Source organism: Caretta caretta, chromosome 11, assembly GCF_965140235.1.
Source record: "Caretta caretta isolate rCarCar2 chromosome 11, rCarCar1.hap1, whole genome shotgun sequence".
Taxonomy (NCBI): domain Eukaryota; kingdom Metazoa; phylum Chordata; order Testudines; family Cheloniidae; genus Caretta; species Caretta caretta.
In genome coordinates this window covers 42,784,312-42,809,556 of record NC_134216.1, presented here as the reverse complement: position 1 = coordinate 42,809,556, position 25,245 = coordinate 42,784,312, and the positions used below count along the sequence as shown (strand labels likewise).

General features: G+C 41.5%; 1 protein-coding gene across 6 annotated transcripts in view; it reads left to right on the top strand.

Annotated features, from left to right (window-relative positions):
- Positions 1 to 25,245, top strand: part of CHN1 (chimerin 1) — a 158,773-nt gene that overhangs the window by 32,357 nt on the left and 101,171 nt on the right. For all 6 annotated transcript variants that reach the window (XM_048869587.2, XM_048869584.2, XM_048869585.2 and 3 more), the window contains 2 exons: positions 11,177 to 11,215; positions 15,814 to 15,869. In XM_048869587.2, coding sequence (XP_048725544.1) covers positions 11,177 to 11,215; positions 15,814 to 15,869 — 95 coding nt within the window. The remainder of the gene's footprint in view (positions 1 to 11,176; positions 11,216 to 15,813; positions 15,870 to 25,245) is intronic.

Here is a 25,245-nt window from a genome sequence, read left to right as displayed (position 1 = left end):
TATTCTTTCTATAAAAGGAATACACAGAGACAAGCAGTCTCAACAGTTTTTTTGAGGCAATGATAAAACAGCTTTGATATCTATGATTAAACTGTTAATTTTGCAAGCATTAAAATTAGACCAGCTTTATCTAAAGACATAAAAAGAACGTGCGACTGAAGGAAGAAAGAAGGAAAAGAACAAAGGAAATGCTATGCTTAAATGTCAGAATTAGCCATTTATGTGCCCAAGAACCTGAAATGTTCTTGTACTGTTTTGTGGTCTATATATGAATTTCTCATAAATAGCTGCCTCTAAGTGGAGTCCATTCTCTCAGGGCTAGCATGTTTCAGATTTCACTGTCAGCCTGTCATTTCTTGGCTACAATTTGACTTCTAATGACCTGTGGCATTTTTGTATGATGCCTTCCTCAGCTCCATCACATTATGAAATGAATTCTTCCTTATTAAGGAGGGCAAAATTGTCCTCTGGCCCAGGAGAGACTACATCGAGTTTTCTTCACATACTCCTTTCCCGGTATGGATTTTCTGCCCTTGCCAATTACATGGGTAGAGCCCATCAGCCTACCATAGCCTGGCAAATCTTCCACCCATATCTCCAGGTCAAAAAGGAAAAGAGAGGACAGCTGGACCTCTGAGAGACTTGAGAATGAGTTCAGCTAGGTAACGAGGGATGGTTGAGGAGAGGTGAGAAGGTGGGATTTACATGCTGAACATGTTGGGTATGGGAGTAGGCAGGTTGCGAGGGAGCTGGGATGGGCTAAAATGGGGAGCAGAACCAGCAGTTAGCATGGGGTGAGGGTGGGCCTCTGCAGTGAGAGTGGTAACTGTTGAGCTCAGAAGCAGGCCAGAAGCTGGAGAAGAAGAGAACAGTGTGCTGTTTGTGAGGACATAGGAGAGCACTAAGGAAGAATTGGGAATTGTCTGGAGGGCCCAAAGTTTCCTTGCCCAGCAAAGGGAGATGAGTAGGCAAATGCTGATGACTTGCCCCTGCCATTGAGAAGGCTAAGGTATGATCTGTCAATCTGTTGTGACTTCCAGTGACTTCATGATGTGTGGGACTGGGTGGAGCCTCTGCTCCTGCTGTTCGGGGCCCTGTGTTCCTCCAGTTCTGACTTGAGTTGTGGGTAGATATTGCACTCAGTTTTGAACTAGTGTGCGGAGCCAGGACCGCTCCTGTCTTTCATGGCACATACACTTCTGCAGCGAGACACTCATCTCATGGACAGGTCTTATTCTGCTCTTGGTCCAACATAGCAGGAATCCACTGCAGGATACAAGAACTGTGGACAGTGGCCTCTTCATGCTCTCAATGCTTTTAATACGTGGAAATATCCTGAACTATTTCCCCCTTACTTTATAAATGTCTTTGAGTCTCAGTGGGATAAAAAATGCTATATCAATGTAAAATGATGTTCTCTTCATTTAACCTTATGGATACGTATGACAGTGATCTTTAGGAGCTAAGAAGTTAGTGCAGGTTTTGAAAAAACAGCTGTTTCTTACTGAGCTGTCCTAAGCTGGCAAATTATTAGATGTCAATGTGGCTTTAGGCCAGTGTTTCTCAAATGCATCATGAACTTTTCTTGTGACGACAGCCTCCTGGGCTGTGATAGGGGTGGGGGTGGGCAAAGCAGTGGCCCCTCTCCCAGAGCCGCCAGCAATGTTTGCGCCCTGCCTCCCTCTGAAGAGACAAACACTGGAGGTGCAGGAAGTTGGTGAATTCCTAACTTTCCTGGGGGTAGGGATGGCAGGCTTTGGGCTCCGTCCATGCGGTGGTAGGCTCTGGTTCCAGGCTCCGGCCCCAGGCTCACATCCCCTGCCATCATCCCTTGACCCCACTGCCTCCCTGCCCACCTCCCCATCCAGGGCTTAATTTGTCCCAGAGCTTGCCGGGACTGAGTAAGTCTGCTGTGAAAAGTGATATTAACAAACATACAGATATCACTTTTCACAGCAGAAGACTTACCAGCTAGCAAATCTTAGGAGGGGGAAAAAAAAAAGCTCAACCAAAAAAGCAAAAGAAACAACAACAAAAAGACAAGAACATACAAACCACCTTATTTGTGTTTCTAGTCTGTTTAGGTCCAGTAAAGAATAGAGACAAATGTAAATTATTTTTATTACTGAGTTGGAAAAATACCCTACACAAATAAATTACAATGATCTGGATATGTATATGTGCATATTTATTTTGTTTTTCTTAAAGTTAATTAAGTATTTTAGGAAAAAGCCGTCAGCGTGGTCACCAGCAAGAGTTGGTGGCTGCACTATGATGCCACCAAAAGTTTGTTGTATGAACCCCTGCTTTAGGCTAGGATGATTTCAGAAATCACAGTGTTGTATTTCAGTAGCCTCTCCTCCACGTATCCCCTTTTCTTTTTCTTCCTTCCTTTTCAGAGCAAGATTTTTGTAGACTTCAAAAATTGCCTGGATGAGGGAAATTTGTCAGTTTTTTTCTGATGCATTGCCATTTTAAAAACAAGACTTCTTGCTCCTTATGTTGCAATAACTAAATACTGTGCCTGTAAAGTTATCCTAGCTCTGGTTGAAGTGGCAAATTTACTAAAATGTGCTATGAGCATGATCCTAAAAACTGTTACTGAGTGTAACACTTTGAGTACTCAAATTGTCATCTGTAGGACTACACCCAGTTGTAAGGGTTTGCAGCGCCAGGTTACATATTCAGATTAATTAAATATAAATTAACTAAAAAATACTGTAGAGGAAAAACATGATGCACAACTTGCAGAAAATGGTTTGATCTTATTATGAGAACTTTAGAGCAGAGTGCAGGCATTGCACTGATAGGCATTATAGAAAAACCTGAGAGAGATTGACAGAGTAGAGTTTATATCATTAATTTAAAAACACTGTTGTGTTGGTGGGAACTTTTATATTTTGGGCCAGTTTTGCAGCACACTGTATCTCTGAATTGTGACTTAAAGAAACAGACCATGTCTGGCCTAAATTTTCAGTGATTAGTGATCTGGGTATCTTAATTTTTGGATGCCCAACTGGACACCTTAAAGAAAAAGCACCTGCCCTCTGAAAATCAGGCCTCTTCACAAAGTGTGCACCCAAAAATACTGTCCATATTTGGTCAGTATCGATAATTTTTTAAAAGATTTTAACAGTCCAATGCGGTGTTTAGACTTTATCTTTTTTTGTCGGTATGCAGCAGAGTAATTTTTATCATGTGCTAACAGCAACAGTACGCTGTTACAGACACAACTGGACACTATAAAACCTCTCCTTCACTATTGTCATTGTGCTGTGCTTGCTGCTACACTATTTTATATCTGAGAACATTTTTTAAAATTACAATAGAAATGACCTTTTGTTTTTCATTCCCAAATGTGGAATGTTCTCTGGGAACTCTAGCAGTGTTAAGGTAGTAAAGTATGCTGACAGATTTTTAAACAAAATACTTGTGCACAGCTGCAGAACATAAATCATTCCTTCCAGTTTCAGAATTTTATAAATTGTTGCTATGTGGAAGTTACCTCTGTTCTTGTTTGACTTGAACGAGATTTTTTTGTTGAGGCAGAAATATTGTTGCTTCTCAGTTTTGTAAACATAATGCCCTTAGTTGTAATGATTACATAGCTGTAGTACCTTCAAAAACAGTTTAAACAGCCAAGATATTTGTATTTCCATAATGGTCATCTCCCATTGTACAAATATTGGGGATGATGTTCTTTACTTGTCATTTATTTGTAAATAAAACTGATGCAAATGTTGTTTATAAAGTAGTAACAGTAAACCAAAAGCCAGCTAATAGTGTAGTAATATTCTTCTGGGAATAAGGGCCCATTATTTTTAGACATAGGTTTTGCCATTTTCCTCATGACATACAGTACAGTGCTGAGGGATCATGTTCCAGTGCTCCTACCATGCATCCCCTAACACTGCTTTAACTTAAAATAAAATAAAAATTAGAAATGGATATTCCTTAGCCCTGGTCTACACTAGGACTTTAGGTCGAATTTAGCAGCATTAAATCGATGTAAACCTGCACCCGTCCACCTGATGAAGCCCTTTATTTCGACTTAAAGGGCTCTTAAAATCGATTTCCTTACTCCACCCCTGACAAGTGGATTAGCGCTTAAATCGGCCTTGCCGGCTCGAATTTGGGGTACTGTGGACACAATTCGATGGTATTGGCCTCCAGGAGCTATCCCAGAGTGCTCCATTGTGACCGCTCTGGACAGCACTCTCAACTCAGATGCACTGGCCAGGTAGACAGGAAAAGAACCGCGAACTTTTGAATCTCATTTCCTGTTTGGCCAGCGTGGCAAGCTGCAGGTGACCATGGAGAGCTCATCAGCAGAGGTGACCATGATGGAGTCCCAGAATCGCAAAAGAGCTCCAGCATGGACCGAACGGGAGGTACGGGATCTGATCGCTGTTTGGGGAGAGGAATCCGTGCTATCAGAACTCCGTTCCAGTTTTCGAAATGCCAAAACCTTTGTCAAAATCTCCCAGGGCATGAAGGACAGAGGCCATAACAGGGACCCGAAGCAGTGCCGCGTGAAACTGAAGGAGCTGAGGCAAGCCTACCAGAAAACCAGAGAGAGGCAAATGGCCGCTCCGGGTCAGAGCCCCAAACATGCCGCTTCTATGATGAGCAGCATGCCATTTTAGGGGGTTCAGCCACCACTACCCCAGCCGTGTTGTTTGACTCCTTCAATGGAGATGGAGGCAATACGGAAGCAGGTTTTGGGGACGAAGAAGATGATGATGATGATGAGGTTGTAGATAGCTCACAGCAAGCAAGCGGAGAAACCAGTTTTCCCGACAGCCAGGAACTGTTTCTCACCCTGGACCTGGAGCCAGTACCTCCCGAACCCACCCAAGGCTGCCTCCTGGACCCAGCAGGCGGAGAAGGGACCTCCAGTGAGTGTACCTTTTAAAATACTATACATGGTTTAAAAGCAAGCATGTGAAAGGATTACTTTGCCCTGGCATTCACGGTTCTCCTGGATGTACTCCCAAAGCCTTTGCAAAAGGTTTCTGGGGAGGGCAGCCTTATTGCGTCCTTCATGGTAGGACACTTTACCACTCCAGGCCAGTAACACGTACTCGGGAATCATTGTACAACAAAGCATTGCAGTGTATGTTTGCTGGCGTTCAAACAACATCCGTTCTTTATCTCTCTGTGTTATCCTCAGGAGAGTGAGATATAATTCATGGTCACCTGGTTGAAATAGAGTGCTTTCCTTCAGGGGACACTCAGAGGAGCCCATTTCTGCTGGGCTGTTTGCCTGTGGCTAAACAGAAATGTTCCCCGCTGTTAGCCACAGGGAGGGGGGAAGGTTGAGGGGGTAGCCATGTGGTGGGGGGAGGCAAAATGCGACCTTGTAACGAAAGCACATGTGCTATGTATGTAATGTTAACAGCAAGGTTTACCCTGGAAGAGTGTAGCCACTGTTTTATAAAATGTGTCTTTTTAAATACCGCTGTCCCTTTTTTTTTCTCCACCAGCTACATGTGTTTCAGTGATCACAGGATCTTCTCCTTCCCAGAGGCTAGTGAAGCTTAGAAAGAAAAAAAAATGCACTCACGATGAAATGTTCGCCGAGCTTATGCTGTCCTCTCACACTGACAGAGAACAGATGAATGCGTGGAGGCAAATAATGTCAGAGTACAGGAAAGCACAAAATGACCGGGAGGAGAGGTGGCGGGCTGAAGAGAGTAAGTGGCGGGCTGAAGACAGGGCTGAAGCTCAAATGTGGCGGCAGCGTGATGAGAGGAGGCAGGATTCAATGATGGGGCTGCTGGAGGACCAAACCAGTATGCTCCAGTGTATGGTTGAGCTGCAGCAAAGGCAGCTGGAGCACAGACTGCCACTACAGCCCCTGTGTAACCAACCGCCCTCCTCCCCAAGTTCCATAGCCTCCACACCCAGACGCCCAAGAACTCGGTGGGGGGGCCTCCGGCCAACCAGCCACTCCACCACAGAGGATTGCCCAAGCAACAGAAGGCTGTCATTCAATAAATTTTAAAGTTGTAAACTTTTAAAGTGCTGTGTGGCATTTTCCTTCCCTCCTCCACCACCCCTCCTGGGCTACCTTGGTAGTCATCCCCCTATTTGTGTGATGAATGAATAAAGAATGCATGAATGTGAAGCAACAATGACTTTATTGCCTCTGCAAGCGGTGATCGAAGGGAGGAGGGGACGGTGGTTAGCTTACAGGGAAGTAGAGTGAACCAAGGGGCGGGAGGTTTCATCAAGGAGAAACAAACAGAACTTTCACACCGTAGCCTGGCCAGTCATGAAACTGGTTTTCAAAGCTTCTCTGATGCGTACCGCGCCCTCCTGTGCTCTTCTAACCGCCCTGGTGTCTGGCTGCGCATAACCAGCAGCCAGGCGATTTGCCTCAACCTCCCACCCCGCCATAAACATCTCCCCCTTACTCTCACAGATATTGTGGGAGCACACAGCAAGCAGTAATAACAGTGGGAATATTGGTTTCGCTGAGGTCTAAGCGAGTCAGTAAACTGCGCCAGCGCGCCTTTAAACGTCCAAATGCACATTCTACCACCATTCTGCACTTGCTCAGCCTGTAGTTGAACAGCTCCTGACTACTGTCCAGGCTGCCTGTGTACGGCTTCATGAGCCATGGCATTAAGGGGTAGGCTGGGTCCCCAAGGATAACTATAGGCATTTCAACATCCCCAACAGTTATTTTCTGGTCTGGGAATAAAGTCCCTTCCTGCAGCTTTTGAAACAGACCAGAGTTCCTGAAGATGCGAGCGTCATGTACCTTTCCCGGCCATCCCACATTGATGTCGGTGAAACGTCCCTTGTGATCCACCAGAGCTTGCAGCACTATTGAAAAGTACCCCTTGCGGTTTATGTACTCAGCGGCTTGGTGCTCTGGTGCCAAAATAGGGATATGGGTTCCGTCTATAGCCCCACCACAGTTAGGGAATCCCATTGCAGCAAAGCCATCCACTATGACCTGCACATTTCCCAGGGTCACTACCCTTGATATCAGCAGATCTTTGATTGCGTTGGCTACTTGCATCACAGCAGCCTCAACAGTAGATTTGCCCACTCCAAATTGATTCCCAACTGACCGGTAGCTGTCTGGCGTTGCAAGCTTCCACAGAGCTATCGCCACTTGCTTCTCAACTGTGAGGGCTGCTCTCATCTTGGTATTCATGCGCCTCAGGGCAGGGGAAAGCAAGTCACAAAGTTCCATGAAAGTGCCCTTACGCATGCGAAAGTTTCGCAGCCACTGGGAATCATCCCAGACCCGCAACACTATGCGGTCCCACCAGTCTGTGCTTGTTTCCCGAGCCCAGAATTGGCGTTCCACAGCATGAACCTGCCCCATTAGCACCATGATGCATGCATTGGCAGAGCCCATGCTTTCAGAGAAATCTGTGTCCATGTCCTGATCACTCACGTGACCGTGCTGACGTCGCCTCCTTGCCCGGTATCGCTTTGCCAGGTTCTGGTGCTGCATATACTGCTGGATAATGCGTGTGGTGTTTAATGTGCTCCTAATTGCCAAAGTGAGCTGAGCGGCCTCCATGCTTGCCTTGGTATGGCGTCCGCACAGAAAAAAGGCGCGGAATGATTGTCTACCGTTGCTCTGACGGAGGGAGGGGCGACTGATGACACGGCTTACAGGGTTGGCTTCAGGGAGCTAAAATCAACAAAGCGGGTGGCTTTACATCAATGAGTATTTCAGGCAGGACTTCACGGAGGGTTCCAATAAGAAATGGTGCACCTAAGTTATTGTTCTTATTGGAACAAGGAGGTTAGCCTGGCCTCTGATTGGTACATGGCTAGATTTACCTCGCTGCACCTTCTCTGTGAGTGACTGCAGTGTGACCTAGAGGAATGAGGGGGGGGGGAGCAAATGAATACAGAACAAATCTGGTCTATTTCTTGTTTTGATCCACTCCATCTGTCTTTTACATCTTTGGCTGGCAGCAGACGGTACAGTACGACTGCTAGCCATCCTCATCTCTTGCCTGCCCAACAGAAGATGGTACAGTACGACTGCTAGCAATCCGTATCGCCTGCCTGCTCACCATAAGATGGTTCAATAGGGCTGACTGCAGGACTAAAGAGAATGACCTGGTCAAGTCACTCCAAATTTAGTCCCTGCGCCCATGTCTGCCCAGGCGCTCCCAGCCGACGTGGCCAGGAGCACCTCAGACATGACGATGACGGCTACCAGTCGTACTGTACCGTCTGCTGCCACAAGGCAAGGGGTTGCTGCTACTGTGTAGCAATGCCGTACCGCGTCTGCCAGCACCCAGGAGACATAGGGTGACGGTTACCTGAGCGGGCTCCATGCTTGCCGTGGTATGGCGTCTGCACAGGTAACTCAGGAAAAAAGGCGCGAAACGATTGTCTGCCCTTGCTTTCACGGAGGGAGGGAGGGAGGGAACGGGGGCCTGATGATATGTACCCAGAACCACCCGCGACAATGTTTTAGCCCCATCAGGCATTGGGATCTCAACCCAGAATTCCAATGGGCAGTGGAGACTGCGGGAACTGTGGGATAGCTATCCACAGTGCAATGCTCCGGAAGTCAACTCTAGCCTCGGTACTGTGGAAGCACTCTGCCGAGTTAATGCACTTAATGCACTTAGAGTATTTTCTGTGGGGACACACACACTCGAATATATAAAACCGATTTCTAAAAAACCGACTTCTATAAATTCGACCTTATTCCGTAGTGTAGACATACCCTTAGTGTGTCTACTGATGATGATCTTTCAATGACACAGCATAAGGTGGACAGCTGAAAACCTCCGTGCTATTGTGAGACACGAGGCAGGCAACCACGAGATGGTAGCATGTCTGCATGATCTCTTGGGGATTTGGCTAATGGGATTTTGGGGATCTATTTATCTGACCCAGATGCTCACTTATTAATAACAATCTTAATTATAAATGGTCCTGATACCAAGGCACTTGAGGCACTCTATAAGCAATTAATATATGATAGTCATATATAGTAATTAAAATGTCACACAAGATAGATCATAAAAAGCCAGACAAAATGACAGCTATACAAATATGGTGGAAAGTGCAAGGTGGAGCAGTTACCATCCACAGCTGATAGCAATTAAAATAGAAAACATTCCTGAATTAGAAGTGTTTACAGATGTTTCTGAATGGGGAAGGGGTGGTTTAAGATAAATATCCACAGGAAGTAAGTGCCATACCCTAAGGGAATGCAAGCCTAAGACTTTCCCAGCCTCAAGTTCTATGGTAGAATCCCTGAAAGGTGGATGGATGATGCCAGAGTGAAGATGTCTGTCACTACAAGGCTCAAAGAAGAGGTCTCGAATGTAGTCAGATACATAGATTATAAGGCCAGAATGGACCATTGTGGTGATCTAGTCTGACCTGAATAACACAGGCCATAGGACTTCCATGAATTAACTTCTGTTTGAACAAGCACACATCTTTTAAACAAACATCTTCTGATGATAGTCAGAAGTTAAGTGGGTATGTTTGAGCCATCAGACAGCATCAGTGCCAGCGGATATTTGCCTACCAAAGGTTGTGGTGTAGCAGAAGACACTGGCATCTACACTCAAGTGTGGTTGTGTTTCATAGATCCTGCAACATGCAGAGTGCCACTGACTCCAATCAACTGCAATGGGAGGTGAGGTAGCTCATCATCTTGTAGGATCAGTAGCTCATGGGATCAAAACCAAAGTTAGGGGGTACCTGATAGGAGTAGAGCAGTGGTTCCCAGACTTGTTCCGCCACTTGTGTATTGAAAGCCCCTGGCGGGCTGGGCTGGTTTGTTTACCTGCCACATCTGCAGGTTTGGCCGATAGCGGCTCCCAGTGGCTGCGGTTCGCTGCTCCAGGCCAATGGGAGCTGCTGGAAGCGGCGGTCAGTACGTCCCTCAACCCGCGCTGCTTCCAGCAGCTCCCATTGGCCTGGAGCAGCGAACCGCAGCCACTGGGAGCCGTGATCGGCTGAACCTGTGGACGCAGCAGGTAAACAAACCGGCCCAGCCCACCAGGGGCTTTCGCTGCACAAGCAGCGGAACAAGTTTGGGAACCACTGGAGTAGAGGACTGGCACAAAGCGGCTGCAATGAGGGCCAGAATCTAGCCCTATTTTTTCACAGAACATTGTAACTTAAAACATCTGGTAAGTTGTCAGCAAGTCACAAGACATACAGAACCTAGAAAACCAATTTATTTTTATGACAAACTCCAAAGTACACGACAAGAACTAAAGTTTGAGGTTTGCAAGATTTCCATTTGCAGACAAGCTCATGTGGTATCATTACAGCATCTGATAATTTTCCTATCTGGAGCTTGTACTCAGTATAAAAGGAATGCAAGTTTTTTGCAACTTCTTCAATATTACTTATATGCTGTGAAGTGTATCAGATTGCAAATCATGGATTAGCTGAGATCAATGTAATTAGAAGATTTGAAAAAGAAGAGCGATCTCAGTAGAATAAAGTTACAACATTGCTTCTTATACAGATTGATACCTTACAGTTCTCTTGCTTTCACAAATTTAGGGCCTGATTCTGCTAGCATTGACGTCTATAGGAGTTTGGCCTCTGATTTCAGTGGAAGAATGTAGTGTCCCTTTACATAGTTTTTGCGCCCTCTTGAGACACCGTCTTCTAAAACAAACACAGAATACAGTAAACTCTACTAGAGAGCTCACAAACTATGGAAAGGGATACACGCAATTCGAAAACACTTCAGAGAAGGACTGGGTCATTAATAGGTTGGAATGAAAGTTGATTGATCTGATCTTAAGTTAAATGTCTTTAAGGAAATATTATTTTCTAATATAAACTTTTTAAAAAAAGCATATTTAAAGAAAGCATTGTGCTTTTTCTTCCCAATTTTGTTCTTCTATTTATAGTAGCATTAGGGTTCTATGTAAATTGGCCATCTTGCCAAGTGGTATTCTATTGCTCTTCTTCCATCTTGTTTTGAAAAATACCTTTACAGATTTCTAAATAAAGAAGAGAAGAGTCTTTGCACTTGCATTCATTTTTTATACCTCCCTTTTTGTAGTTTTTAAAATGCCAATAGTATTAAAATATACTGCAGCTAGTTTTTTGTACAGTTATCTTGCTGAATTTATTAATGCTTCTGCTGGAATGCGTTTACCTTGTTTTTAATAGTGTATTTAGATAAGTGTCATTATTCTTTCAGATACTGATGAATACCGACCACCTGTTTGGAAATCTTACTGTAAGTATTCAAACAGATTTTTTTAAAAATGTTGATGCAAAAACCTTTCATTTCTAGTGCTTTTACAACAATTGAAATATGTTTATCGAGATATAAGCTCAAGAAACATTGTGCATTAATATGAAGAATAGCAGGGAATGTTGTCATTTGGAGACACTTGCACTCCTTGATACCAAAGGCCAAGTGCAGGTGTACAGTCCCTGGGGTTGGATTTTGTAAACCTTGTTTACATGAGTGTTCCCATTAATGTCAATGAGACTACTTGCACAGGTATGGCCTGCTGGCGTAGTTCCTTAGGGCGTTAGTGACCTGGATTCTTGCATGTAAAAGCCTGATATCACATGGGAACATTTTAAGGCGCTTTAACCACATGCACCACTGGAGTTGAGACTAGAACTAGCTGAAAAAGTTTGTTCTGAATTTGCCGATTCAGCGAAATCAGGACATTTCACCAATGTTCTGATGGAATCCAGCCATGCAGACAGCTCTGGGACAAGAACTTCAGAGCTTCCTGGGTCTGCAGCTTCAGGGCAACCCATCAGGCTGCCTGCCCCAGAGCCAAGGGTCCATTCCCTCCCTTTCAAGGACAGTTTCAAAGTTTTTGGGTTTCGTTCCTAATCAAAATGAAACCAGATTTAGAAATATCTAAATCCTCCATGAAACAGAATTACCTTTCTACACACATTGTAACTGAGGCTGAAAGAGACTGAGATGAATGAACACAAGAAGTGATGCACTGGAAAAGGAAAAGTGAAACTGTTGTTAGGATGCGCCACCTGTAACTTCTGCTTCCTTGCCTGTATGCATAAGGGGGAGGCACTGGGCTTGGTGAAGCTGTGAGGGATTGGCAGAAAGAATCACCCTTTATTTAACAGCAGATTTTCAGAGTGAGTGTGTGTGTGTGGCTACACAACTACTTTTAAAATGCCTCTAACTCTACATTTTCTGACACATTTTTGAGGCTAGATGTCCTTCTGAGACCATGTCCAAAGACTAGAGCCAGCACGAGGCATAAGCAGACTAAGCAATTGCCTAGTGCCCCAAGCACCTCAAGGGACTCCCTATTAATTATTAGTATGTGTTGTATGTGTAGGGCCCCCCACAAACTATTCCTGCTTTGGGCCCCAAACGGGCTAGCAACAGCACTACCAAAGACACATTAAAGCAGCACTTAACATAATGAAAGAATTCACCTGTGTAAATTGGGACTTATGATCCAGCGTCCAAAAGAATGCATTTATTTCAAAATTACTGCACATCATAGAATCTGTTCTACTGAGTTTACGGTTTTAAGTTTGTGTTAAACCTTTGACAAAAAAAATTATTATTTTTGAAGTGTAAGATGTTACTAAAGTTTATAGAGACTGGATTAAAATAGTTCTTATCAACTGAAAATATATAATAGAGATGAGAGGAAGAAAAGACCTTTTGAATCATTTAGTTAATGACTTTGATAATGCAGGATTATTCTCTACAGCAGAGGTTCTCAAACTGGGGGTTGGGACCCCTCAGGGGATCGCAAGGTTATTACATGGGGGGCATGAGCTGTCAGCCTCAACCCCAAACCCTCCAGCATTTGTAATTGTGTTAAATATATAAACAATTTTTTTAATTTATGAGGGGGATCGTACTCGGAGACTTGCTATGTGAAAGGGGTCACCAGTACAATAGTTTGAGAACCACTGCTCTACAGTATATATTCTTGGTCTAAATGCACAGAACTTCCATCTTTTCTGAAACATTCACTTTCAGTTTCCATGAGTCCTGCAGATATTGGATGTTTCTGTTACAACAGGCACTTACTTTGTAGACAGCATTGCCAACCCCAAACATTCAAAAATCATGAGTCGTGCCTCAAAACCCCCAAAACATTAGTGTTGGGTTTTTTTTACTTGCCATCTGGTTTCTGAGCATTTAAGATGAACTCAAGTAATAGTTTCAAGCTTTTCTCTGTTGCCATGAAGACTAGAAACTTAGATTTTTTTAAAAAATCCCAAAAGCTGAGATTCTTGTATAATCTCTAGTTTCCAGACGCTGAGCCTTTAACTAAAACATCTAATATTGTGAGACTCATGAGAAATTCAAGAGGGTTGACAACACTGCATAAGCCTTAAAATGTTAGCAACTTCAGAACCTTTTAAAACTTATTTTAAATTAATTGAAATGAATGAAAAATAAGCAGCAAGGATAGGGAAAAATGCTAAAGATTTTCTCCCAGCTGTCTTTGATCTTCTCTTTAGATAATTTAATGTGAAGGAACTGAACATGAGTAACAATCTCCAACCCATTCAACTGCTGTCACATAATTGTGGTGGTTGGAACCTCAGTCTGCATATGAACCTAGAAGCAATCTCTGTGTGTGGCTTTGAATCATAACTTATTACATTAGTGGCTTGCCATATGTCAAGCCAGTCACTTAAAATAAAGGCACTTCCACATAAAGTGACTTGAAGCAAGCTTTTGCCTTGTAGATGATGGTTAAAGAATAAAATTGGAGTACATTGTAGCTTTTATATTAAACATCATTAATCATAACAGCTGTTCACCTAGTGTTTGTCACCAAGTTTTGTATGTTTTGCTTTCAGTTGCAAATATTAATAATAAATCACAGTACTGTACCTTCTGTGAACTCAATGAACTCTGCCTTTTCGTTCATTTTATTTTACGCCCTCATCTATAATGAGGTGTCCAACCTTTACAACACCAAAGCCTCATTGGCAGCTATCCCAGTAGCTAAAGCAACGCACATCATTTGTAAATGCAACTTATGTTTTTCATAAGTTTCCGTAATTAGAAGTAAGTGCACACAGTCATATTATTTGCTTGTGTTGCTGTCTCGATGAATGAATAGAAATGTCTTATTCGAGTTCACTAGGAATAGTAGCAGCAAGGAAACAGCAGCTGATAGCTTGGTTCTCATGCAGCAGTTATAGGAAAAGGATAGAGAGCACATTTTATAACTTGACAGACCACATAGTGTGTTCCTGACCTGCAAAGAATAAAAGACACAGTCTTTGAGGAGAAGGTCATCTTCAGAAAATCTTTCTAATGTTGATGGGAGGCAAGAAATGATTACCTTGAATTTTTAGGGCTCTACGGAGCCTGTCACTTGTGACTATCCATCATCACATTTTCAAATCTAAAATTATCCGTTCTCTTGCTCTGAATTTTTTCATATAAAATCTGAGCTAGTTCTCCACAAGTATCAGATTTGGATCAGGGAATAATTTCTTCATTTGTGGCATAAAATATTATTTTTATAGTGGAAACTGGGAGTAGTCCATCCTGAGGAAAATAAATGTTCATGCTGTACTTCCAATGAAAGTTGCTAATTTTACATTATTTTGCTGTTTTTTCATCACTTGCAAACATCACCTTTAATATCTCTGCAAAACAGTTTTTTAAAAGTGGTGAAATAGTTTTTTTTAATGAAATCAAGATAAAAACGTTGCTCCTCCCTTTCCCCCCTTTGGAATAAGGATCTCTAGTGTGAATATTTACTTGTCATCTAACACTTAGCCATTTTCTCCATTGTGATTCTTATTTTCTTAGCATTTTAACGAAGTATGAGTGTCAGAAAAATAGTTATGGTCAAATGCCAAGCATAATAAAATAAAATCTCATTAGATAAACTAATTTATGTTCTTGTTACATGAAAGAAGTGACAGCACATGTTATCAGAGTCCTTTGCGGGTAATATTGTTTGAAAATTAATTTAATTTTAAGGGATTACATCTCTCAATGTCTATTTCAGAAAGAAATCTAATCAGATCAAAATTTTTGTAATGATAAAATAAGTATCAACAGCCTCATTTTTAAGGTGATTTGCCAAATCACACTACTTTAGAAGGAGGAGCTGAATGTCCCTCCTTTATAGCACAGTAGCATGTTACTATCATAAATTTACAACTTACTTTTTAAAATGCCTTGGTCTTGGTGAGGTTCAATTTTTAAAGGATAACAAAAATAGATATTTTGGTATTTGTACCCATTTTAAAATAGGTTACATTGTAGGCCTTGACTATGGGAAACTGCCCACTGAATGACCATAGGTTCACAGACATAAACGACATTTTGTTTGCTCAGAAAGGTTAGTGAGCAATCATAAAGACAGAGGGCCTGATTCTACAAAGCTCTGAGTTTCTTCTTCAAGGTCCTGAAGAGCTTCAGTCCCAAGTGAAATCAATGGGAGTTGAAGGTGAGCAGCCGCTTGCAGGAGGTGGTCAGTGCCTTACAGCACTGACCGTGAATCCTCTTGCTGAAGACCAGAGTTGTAGAACCAACATGTTTTTGATGTATTGTGAAATGAAGTTTGCATTGATCATAACTTCTGTTCTTTTCTGCCTAAGTCTAGCTTTTTTCCCACCTTGCCCAGTTATTACATAGTAATTAGTTAGTTAAATGAATTCTAATAGCGAGTGGTTTCTGATTCATTGTGAATCAATTATAATATCTTGGCTTATGTATATCTCTGCACAAAATCTTGCAGTGAGTATTTTTTGTAATCAAAATTTAATGTTATAAAATGCATAATTTAACACAAACAATTCTGTGTTTAGCAGAAAACTGAAATATATTTAACTTCTGCCTTCTCTCAGTGTATCAGTTGCAACAGGAAGCTACCCATCCTAGAAGGATTACCTGCACTTTTGAGGTGGGTATTATAATGATCCAAAGCTTTACATTGTCCACAAACTCCAGATCCATCCACACACGCTACATTCTGAACAACTACTACATGGGAGACATGGAAGTATTATGTAGAGGGCAACTTGAATATATTGCTTTTGCTGAAGTTAAAGGGGCACCATCAACTGGAAATCTGGTTAATTTAAAATAAGAGTTAAAAAGATTTTCAGGTACCACATCTGCCCTCTGCAAAGACCTGGTAACTTTAGCAATTTTTATTTACAGTTACACTTTTCTATTTTTATAAAACATTTCTCTGTCCCCTCTTTTGTGTGAAAGATGCCCACAAACAGGGGAAACTGACTGTACAGGGCAAATACCAGGACTGTCCCTACATTATTAAATGCACATAATAAATACAGTGAAAGAACAGTGAATTCCTCCTCTCATCCCAATCTTTCAGTAATAGTCACCAGAAGCATTACTGGCAATAGTAGCTAAAACAGACAGAAAGTGTGGGCCCTGGTGCTTCAGTTGTGGAATCCTATTGAAGCATAGGGAATACTACCCATCAGTGCAGAGGGTCAGCTCATATAGCTCAGATTGTAGGATCAGGACCTAAAGTGATACTGTCCCTTTAATGCTGTTTAACAAGACTAGCATTCTTTCGTAACTGTTTTGAAATTGTAGATTAAAATATAGGAGTGTTTTAATGGATATTGAACATCATGTCAGTAAGTTTTTATGCGTAACTCTATCCCATTGCTGCATCTAGGAACTTGGGAAACATCAGTGTCAATTTTAAGAATGCTGAAATGTTGGGTTTGATTCATTAAATGATATTACAAAACACTGCTCATACGAAACCATTGCAAGTTATTGAATTGTTCAGATTTAATTGCAACAGTTTTATCATGCAACAAGAGAGAGGAAATTAATCTCTGGAATGTGTTTGTCATATTGACATAGCATTAAATATAATGGAGCATAGTACTGTCAGGGGCATTAATAGCTTATAGCTTAGATCACAAAGAGGATTACTTTACTGACTTAAACAGGGATTTCTCTGTATTCTCTTTCAAATGCCCAACTGCAGTTCTTCTAAATAGTCTGTCAAGTTCTAGGATAAAAAATAGAGATTTAAGGGGAGTCAAATGCTTCATTTTAATGGAAACACCCTCATCTTCCATGATTAACCTGGCAGGTTTGCATTTTTGCAATAGGTGTTTAGCTATAGTTGATCGCTCTTTCATGTAGCTATATCTTGATCAAGCGTGACAGATTAATTTTTTAATGGAACGTGTCTCAGCAAGAAAAATTAGTTTTAAAAAATGTTTTGTGCTGTTAATGAGTTTGCTAATAAGGAAACAACATCAAAGCTGTTATTGTTTCTGTACAGAAAGCTTACACATTAATATTGAAGTTGAGATTTTAATCACACAGAAATAATTACATTCACAGTTTTTATTTCCACTCAACCTTTCTATTTTTCCTTTCATGTATTCAACACAATAGGATTTTTTTGTGATATCACTCAAAATGACACACATTCATTTGGGTATGGTGCTTTTTTACTCCCTGCCTGTGGTGGGGCGGCTGCGCAGAACCCAGCCAATCAGGAAATGGCTCGTTGGGAGAGCCAATCAAGAAAAGGTTTACTGGAGCAGCCCATATATAAAGGGCTGCTCAACAGAGCAAAGGCAGTCTCTTCTTGGAGGACAAAGGGAAAGAACTGTCTGCTGAGGAGCACCATAGATATTACAGTGCTGGGCAGAATAACGGAGCAATAGGGGAGCTCTTGGCCGACCATGGCCAGACTGAGGCCCTGAAGCAGGGCAGGGAAGGTGCTAGGGCTACAGGGGAAGTGGCCCAGGGAAAGTAGGCAGCAGGAATAGGAGGAGGGGCAGTAAGTGGCTGCCAGCTATAGGGTCCCTGGGCCAGGACCCAGAATAGCAGGCAGGCCTGGGTCCCTCCCGCTCTTTACCCATACTTGCCAATGAGGAGAGTGGCCTAAATTCAGACTGCAGTTTGCACCTGAAGTCAGGGGCTGGACTAAAAACTTTAGTTGGCTGCTGAGGCTAGTGGAAGGACTGAGGAGTGCCTGTCCCCCGAAAGTGGGGAGACAGCGGGTTGGGGCACAGTCGGAGGACACCGCAGTCCGGGAGCACCGCGGGTTCAGATGGTGGAGACGGTGGAGGAAGTGGAAGGGATGACGAGCAAGACATCGCTAGTAAAAGGTGCCCTGGTGGTCCAAGAGAGCTAATTCCTAGCACAACTAGTAAGAGGTACCGCGGCGGTGGTTCTGCACCGTTACACTGCCCTAAACTGTTGTGTACTGTTGGTAGGTGTCAAGAAATAACTGCTGCTTTCCTCCCCAAAGGTTCCTGTGTTTCAGTGGTTGGTGAAATGCATCCAGTGTATATTCATTTTAAGACTATAAAGCACTCTTGGCAGGCTAATAGTGTAGACTGTTACATTTATTTATTTTGATGAGCTGTGTCTTACATTGCCCGGCATTGTCTGTTGGTGTAACGAAAGACCGTATTGTAATGCATATGGATACTATGATAATGGGTGCCACTCAGGTACCTAGACAGTATGGGAACCTGAACTATACATGTCCTAATTTTTGTGTAGTCAGCGTCTCAACTTTACTATTGATATGTGTAGCTTTCAGGATAAACTTCCCTTCTTAAATAAACAGAGAAATACAAAGTATGCAGGAATAGTGCAGCTGGAACTGCATGAAGAGGCCTTATAGAAAATAAAATAATGACTGCAGTTTGGTGCACAACATGTATGCTTCATGGACTTTTTTCCCCATAGTGGAGTGTTACCTATAATAATACAGAGGAGCTCTAGCCTAATAGATCTCTCAGGAGCACAGCACATGCCAATTTGGCTGCAGGCTGGTGTTTCTGTTAACGATTAATGCCCTGGGAAATGAGAGATCATGAGCAGGAGTCATGCAAAGATCTCCTTTATCATATTAGCAATACCACTAGACTGCCAAGGCAAGATATAAAAGATATTAAGTCATATACTATAGATAAACATTTTGGCATCTGTTTCAATTGCAGTAGTAGAACAAGCCTAGAACACCAGCTGGTCGTTCATTCAAATTCTAATCAGATCCATACTTGCATTATTTTTAAAATCGGACAAGATCAGGCCAATTCATACTGGGGAGATCTTCAGGCATCCAGATGCTGCCACTTCAATTACAATTTACCTTTACTTAATTTTCTCATCCCAAGATGTATGTATATCGTTGCAGTATCATTGAGTTTACACATTAGTTTTAACATTTTATAAGTTATTGTACAGGTGGCAAATTGCAATTCGTGGTTATTTTAGGAAGAAATAGGCTGGAACTGAGCAATGCTAACCTTGAATTACTGATGCAAGTTCTAGAGGGTATGTAGGTTTACTATAAAAAGAAAAGGAGTACTTGTGGCACCTTAGAGACTATAGGTTTACTATAGGTTTCAGAGTAGCAGCCGTGTTAGTCTGTATCCGTAAAAAGAAAAGGACTACTTTTGGCACCTTAGAGACTAACAAATTTATTAGAGCATAAGCTTTTGTGAGCTACAGCTCACTTCATCGGATGGTGAAGTGGAAAAGAGAGATTTTATGTACACAGAGAACATGAAACAATGGGAGTTACCATACAGACTGTAACAAGAGTGATCAGGAAAGGTGAGCTATTACCAGCAGGAGAGCGGGGCTGGGGGCGGGACCCTTTTGTAGTGATAATCAAGGTGGGCCATTTCCAGTAGTTTACAAGAGCAGTAGGAGGGGAAATAAACAAGGGGAAAGAGTTTTACTTTCTGTAATGACACATCCACTCCCAGTCTTTAGTCAAGCCTAAGTTAATTGTATCCAGTTTGCAAATTAATTCCAATTCAGCAGTCTCTCCTTGGAGTCTGTTTACTATATAGTATCTAGAAAAGTCTCCGGGTTTAATCCTGTACTTGTAAAGTCTGTCAGACTCAACAGAGATGAGTGTTTGTACAATCACTTGTGAACATTCATAACACAAGGTTTCAGAGTAGCAGCCGTGTTAGTCTGTATTCACAAAAAGAAAAGGAGTACTTCATTGGATGAAGTGAGCTGTAGCTCACGAAAGCTTATGCTCAAATAAATTTTTTAGTCTCTAGGGTGCCACAAGTATACCTTTTCTTTTTGCAAATACAGACTAACATGGCTGCTACTCTGAAACTTGCCCATAACAATGTTTTTCATTACAAGTACTGAACATACTGTGCAGCTGAGCCACAGCTGAAGTGAAAATATATTCAGTGAGTAGAAACGTGTTTATCCTTTTTCTGTGGTCTAAGCTCCTCCTGCTAGTGCTGAGCTTTGATCTGCTCTTTCTCAGCTGGGTTTCTATTAGCAGCCATGAGTGAGGGAGCGGGGAGCAGAATCTTCTAAGTAATTGAATAGTTCTGTTGTATAAGTAATTTTATGAATATTAGGAAGAGAATCCTAGTCCAAAGAACATCAGAGATTAGGGGGAGGGAGTAATATGTAATTTGGTATGGTATTAATTATGTTATTCCTCTTGTTGAAATAAGCAGGATGATTAAAGAAAAGGTACTTGCCAAAGAGTAATTGGAAATCACACCATAAATAATGTTTATTCAAGGTGCAAAGGCACATGCTGCTACAAGAGATAATGTAGAGAGACATTACCAGCAAATAACCCAGTAACTTGAAAATGGTACTAAAATACTCCAACTATCCACTCTAACTCTGCTGAGGTCAATGGGTAATGTCAGGATAAAGGACTGGAGAATCAGCCCTTGGTTTTTTGGTTATGTGATGATGCAGCACAGCTGAGGCAGTTAACACTATAGCATTTTGAGTGAAAATAGCATTGTGAGTTAGTGCTGTAAATACTTAAGGATCTTTGAATTCTACATCAGATTCATACTGTGATTATAATATGAAATGTCGGTGCATTGTCCAAAGCATATTGTGGTTGCCTCTCTGGGCTGTGTGTGCATGCACGTGTGTGCGCATGAATATATATGTATAGTTAGAATCCGTCTTCAGGGTGCCCCTTGCTGTCACAGCAGGGCACCTCACAATGAATTTAAAATAATCATATGTGAAAGGATATCAAGCCAGCCAAATGATTGAGTTAATTAAAATTACTGCCCTTTTTCGCCTCATAATAAGACTCCATCCTAATCTCGTGCTAATGGCTAACAAGCCTGACTGAGCAGCATATCTAAATACCCTTGTCAAAGCAGCCTCTATGGGTAGCTAAGAAGCATTTGATCACACTGAATGGGGGTATTTAATGTAAGTTGTTAAATTTAATCTTCAAGATGAGTTCATATGAATGAGCTTCACCCTAGGTGACTTCCCAAGGCACTGAGGACATTTCAGAATGACACAGTCAAGTGTCAGAATGGTAGCCGTGTTAGTCTGTATCAGCAAAAAGAACAAGGAGTACTTGTGGCACCTTAGAGACTAACCAATTTATTTATTTATGATCAAGTGTGAGGCGCATGCCAGGTCTACACCATTTATCTATTCACCCACTTCAGTTTTATTAGCCACACACCATAGTTTAGGGGAAAATATAGAAACAAAACCAGAGCAGGACCATAGTGACTTGTGTGTTACAGTGCCTAGCACAATGGGGCCTAAATCCTTCCTGGGCTCTCTGGGCACTACTACAGTACAAATAATAATAATAGTTGACAACAAATACCACATGGGTACCACTGTTATTTTCCATTCTAAGTACAGGGGAAAGTGTGCTATCTCTCATACCACAGAGTAGTAACTGTGGGTAAATGCTGACTTTAAAAAAAAAAGTACTAATTAGAACTGTGAGAATAACTGATTTTTCAGTTCACTGGCAGTTCCAAAAAATAAAATAAATTCTGTTTGGGTCAAACGGGGGGAAAAAAAGTCCAGAATTTCCAGCACATTGAAAAAGGCGTTTCGAACCTATCATGTCATTCCCACATTCTCTTTCTGGCCCAATGACTATTCAAGTATTTTATAGAAAGTGGAACAGCTTCAATAGCAGAAACTGAGAGACCTCCATCCCAGAATCCCCTGTAGCCTGGTGGTTAGGACACTCACCTCGGCAGGGGACACCTGGATTCCAGTCCCTGCTTCAGTGAATATTTAATTATTTTTACAAAGTGGGACAGCTTCAACAGAAGACATTGAGAGACCCCCATCCCCAGCATACTCCATCACCCAGGACACTCACCTAAGATGTGGGAGACCTTGGTTCAAGTCCCTGCTCCAGAGCATCCCCATCCCACCTCATTCTTATGCATCGTGCCAAAATACTCTTGCTGATGTAGCCCAAGACACTGAAATGTTTCTTTTTTATTATATGATTCATTTAAACATTTCTGAAGTTTTCTCTTTTTTTCATTTTTGACTAAAACAAATTGTCAAAATCGACACGTATTTGCAGAATGTTTCAGTCTTCCCAAAGCTGCATTTTTCGGAGGAAAAAAATGCTGGCCAAAATTTTTTGCCTAGATATAGAACTGACATAAAAAGTCTTTGCTAATACAAGAATCAACTTTTATGAACCCTGTACAAACCATTGCTATGATTATTGAAATGATAAGGCAATTTACAAACTACTCTGAAAAATTTCTGAAACTCAAGGAAATTTAGCACTGACATTTACTTGGATGCAAGAAAAAATGAAGTCGTGGGGGACACATCTTATGCCTCATGTTAAATAAAATTTTCAATTAAGTGGCCCAGAAATACTGCAAAAAGCAAAAGACATTATGCGGAGATGGGGCACAGTTGGACTGACCTTTCTAGCAAGAATAGATTTAATTAAAATGATCCTTCTCCTTCAGCTGCTTCATTTTATTATGGCAATATCCATATTTCATCTCAGAAAGTAAGTGGCTCCAATCTTGGAAGGCATGATTTTGCTCCTTTACATGAGGGTTGAGAAGAGTGAGAATAAGCATCATGAAACTCCATCGTGGAGAGCAAAAAGGAGGGTTAAACTTACCAAATCTGTATAGTTACTTTGTCAGCTAACTTTAGCTATCCACGGATTTGTATTGACCAGGATGACATACGTGGTGACTCAAAGAAATAGTGTTTCAGGAACTTTGTGGTATCAAAAGAAACTTTGCAAAAGATCATGGCAAGGTCAAACAGTGCTGCCAGTTCTGATGCACTTAATGGCAATATCAACTAAATTATGAAAAATGCTACGTGCTGACTAAAGAGATATGCCTGTGGGGAAACCTTTATGATAATACTCATAGTAAACATTGCAGAAAATAAGAGGCATATAATTTCCTGACCTGCATTATATACTTGGCCTACAATAGTACAGTAATACATACAAATCAACTCTATTCCAAAGGCACAATCCAGCTGCTGCTAAAGTCAATGGAAAGACTCCCATTGATTTCAGTGGGAGTTGGGTCAGGCCCTAACTGAATACATTCAAAATAAACAACAAAAAACCAATACAATAGGATGGGGTAATGAGACAACATGGGAGGTTATAAAGAAACAGGCATGTAAATTAGGTGGGCTCAGTTTATCTCCAGTCCTGAATGGGTTCCCATTGTGCTAGATGCTGTACAAACACTCAGTGAAAGATTTCAGAGTAGCAGCCGCATTAGTCTGTATTCGCAAAAAGAAAAGGAGTACTTGTGGCACCCTAGAGACTAACCAATTTATTTGAGCACAAGCTTGTGCTCAAATAAACTGGTTAGTCTCTAGGGTGCCACAAGTACTCCTTTTCTTTTTACTCAGTGAAAGGTAGCCCCTGTCCAAAGAGCTTACAGCCTAAATGAAGAAACGTGGATGGAACAGTTTTGAAGTGAGGGCAGCCAGGCCCAGGTTCAGAGCAGTGGTAATTTGTCCTTTTAATTTATCATCCAGCAAAGTAAAGTCCCACACCCAGTCTGAGTGCCTGTAGTTACTCTCCAGCTGAGTTTTGCTTTGACAGTTTGCACTAATCTTCTGCCACTTCACATTCTCATCTTGTTTGCACACTCAGATTTTATTGTGATTTGGATATTTTCTTGGAGTGCCATGTTGGCCATTAATCCCATGACAGGTATCTAAATTTTTTTAAGGTACTTATACAGAGTTTTTATGCACAGTATTTCTGTGTGTGTGTGTGTGTGTGTGTGTTTAATGTTTTCATCTTCTCTACTTTCATATTGCTCCGAAAGTATAAAATGAAGTGGTTTGCCTGGCAGGAGGAGGGAAATTAGTACCTCATCCTACAAAGTTTTATGCATGTGTTTGATTTTAGGCATGTGAGTAGTCCAACTCAGATCAAGGGGGCTACTTGCATGATTAAAGTCAAGCATTTCTTTGCAGAATAGAGGCCTAATTTTGCTTCTCTAGTAATACAGGCTTTCTGTTGTAATCTAGTCAGAGGTATAAAGCAAGTCGCAAGACTGTGGTTACATAAGTCAACTCTTGTTTCTTCCATTATAAGCTGTATTCTACATCTAAATTAATATATATGCACCAATGATTATAAAGTGCACACTTTAAAACATTATTGATCACTTCAATAATGAACACTGATTTTCTAAACTGATCAACCATCAGAATAGCTCTTTATTTCCTGTGACTGTGGAAGTATTATTGTTGCTAGACTCTGCATCATATTTAATATTTGACATCTCAGACATTTAAAGATGCCATTTAAATGGCATCTCAACAACAAGGGTGAAATATTTATTTTAGTTTGCTTGACATTTCCCTGAAAAGATGTGAGGATGAAACTGAAGCAGAAATATACTGTGAATATTTTGTGCTTGATTATAGCTGGATCATCAGTGACTGCTCTGGTTAAGGTTGCATAACTGTTGAATTCTAAGCCCAAAGGATTTCCAAGCTCTATAGTCAGAGGAATGATGGTCTTGGGGTTAAGGCACTGCATTGGGATGCACGTTCAGATTGTCAACTGTTTGGGGCAGAGACTGTCTCGTACTATATGCTTGTACAGCAACTAGTCCAAAAGGGTCTTCATATTGGTGGGGCCTCTAGGTGGTATTGTAATACACAAATATGAAAGTTTTGGGTGCACAAGATATGCAAGACTTGTATAATAACATTTCACTTACCACTGAAATGTAGCCATCTCTCAGGTGAAATACGGCAGTGGTTTAACAGTGCACGCAACACTTCAAGAAACTTTAGAAGAGCAAGATGACTTGTAAATTGAAGATTTTTAAAAAATGTGTTTCTAGATTATCACACGCACTAATGCCAAGAAAAAATGGCATGTATCATTTTTTTAAAATTTGCAATTTGGGCATATAGTAGTTGGACAAAGTTACTTATGTGGCTTAGAAAAGCACCAGCATGAACGTGGTTTCAAGAGGCTCTCCATTTCAGCATTTAAATAGGGTGTTTCC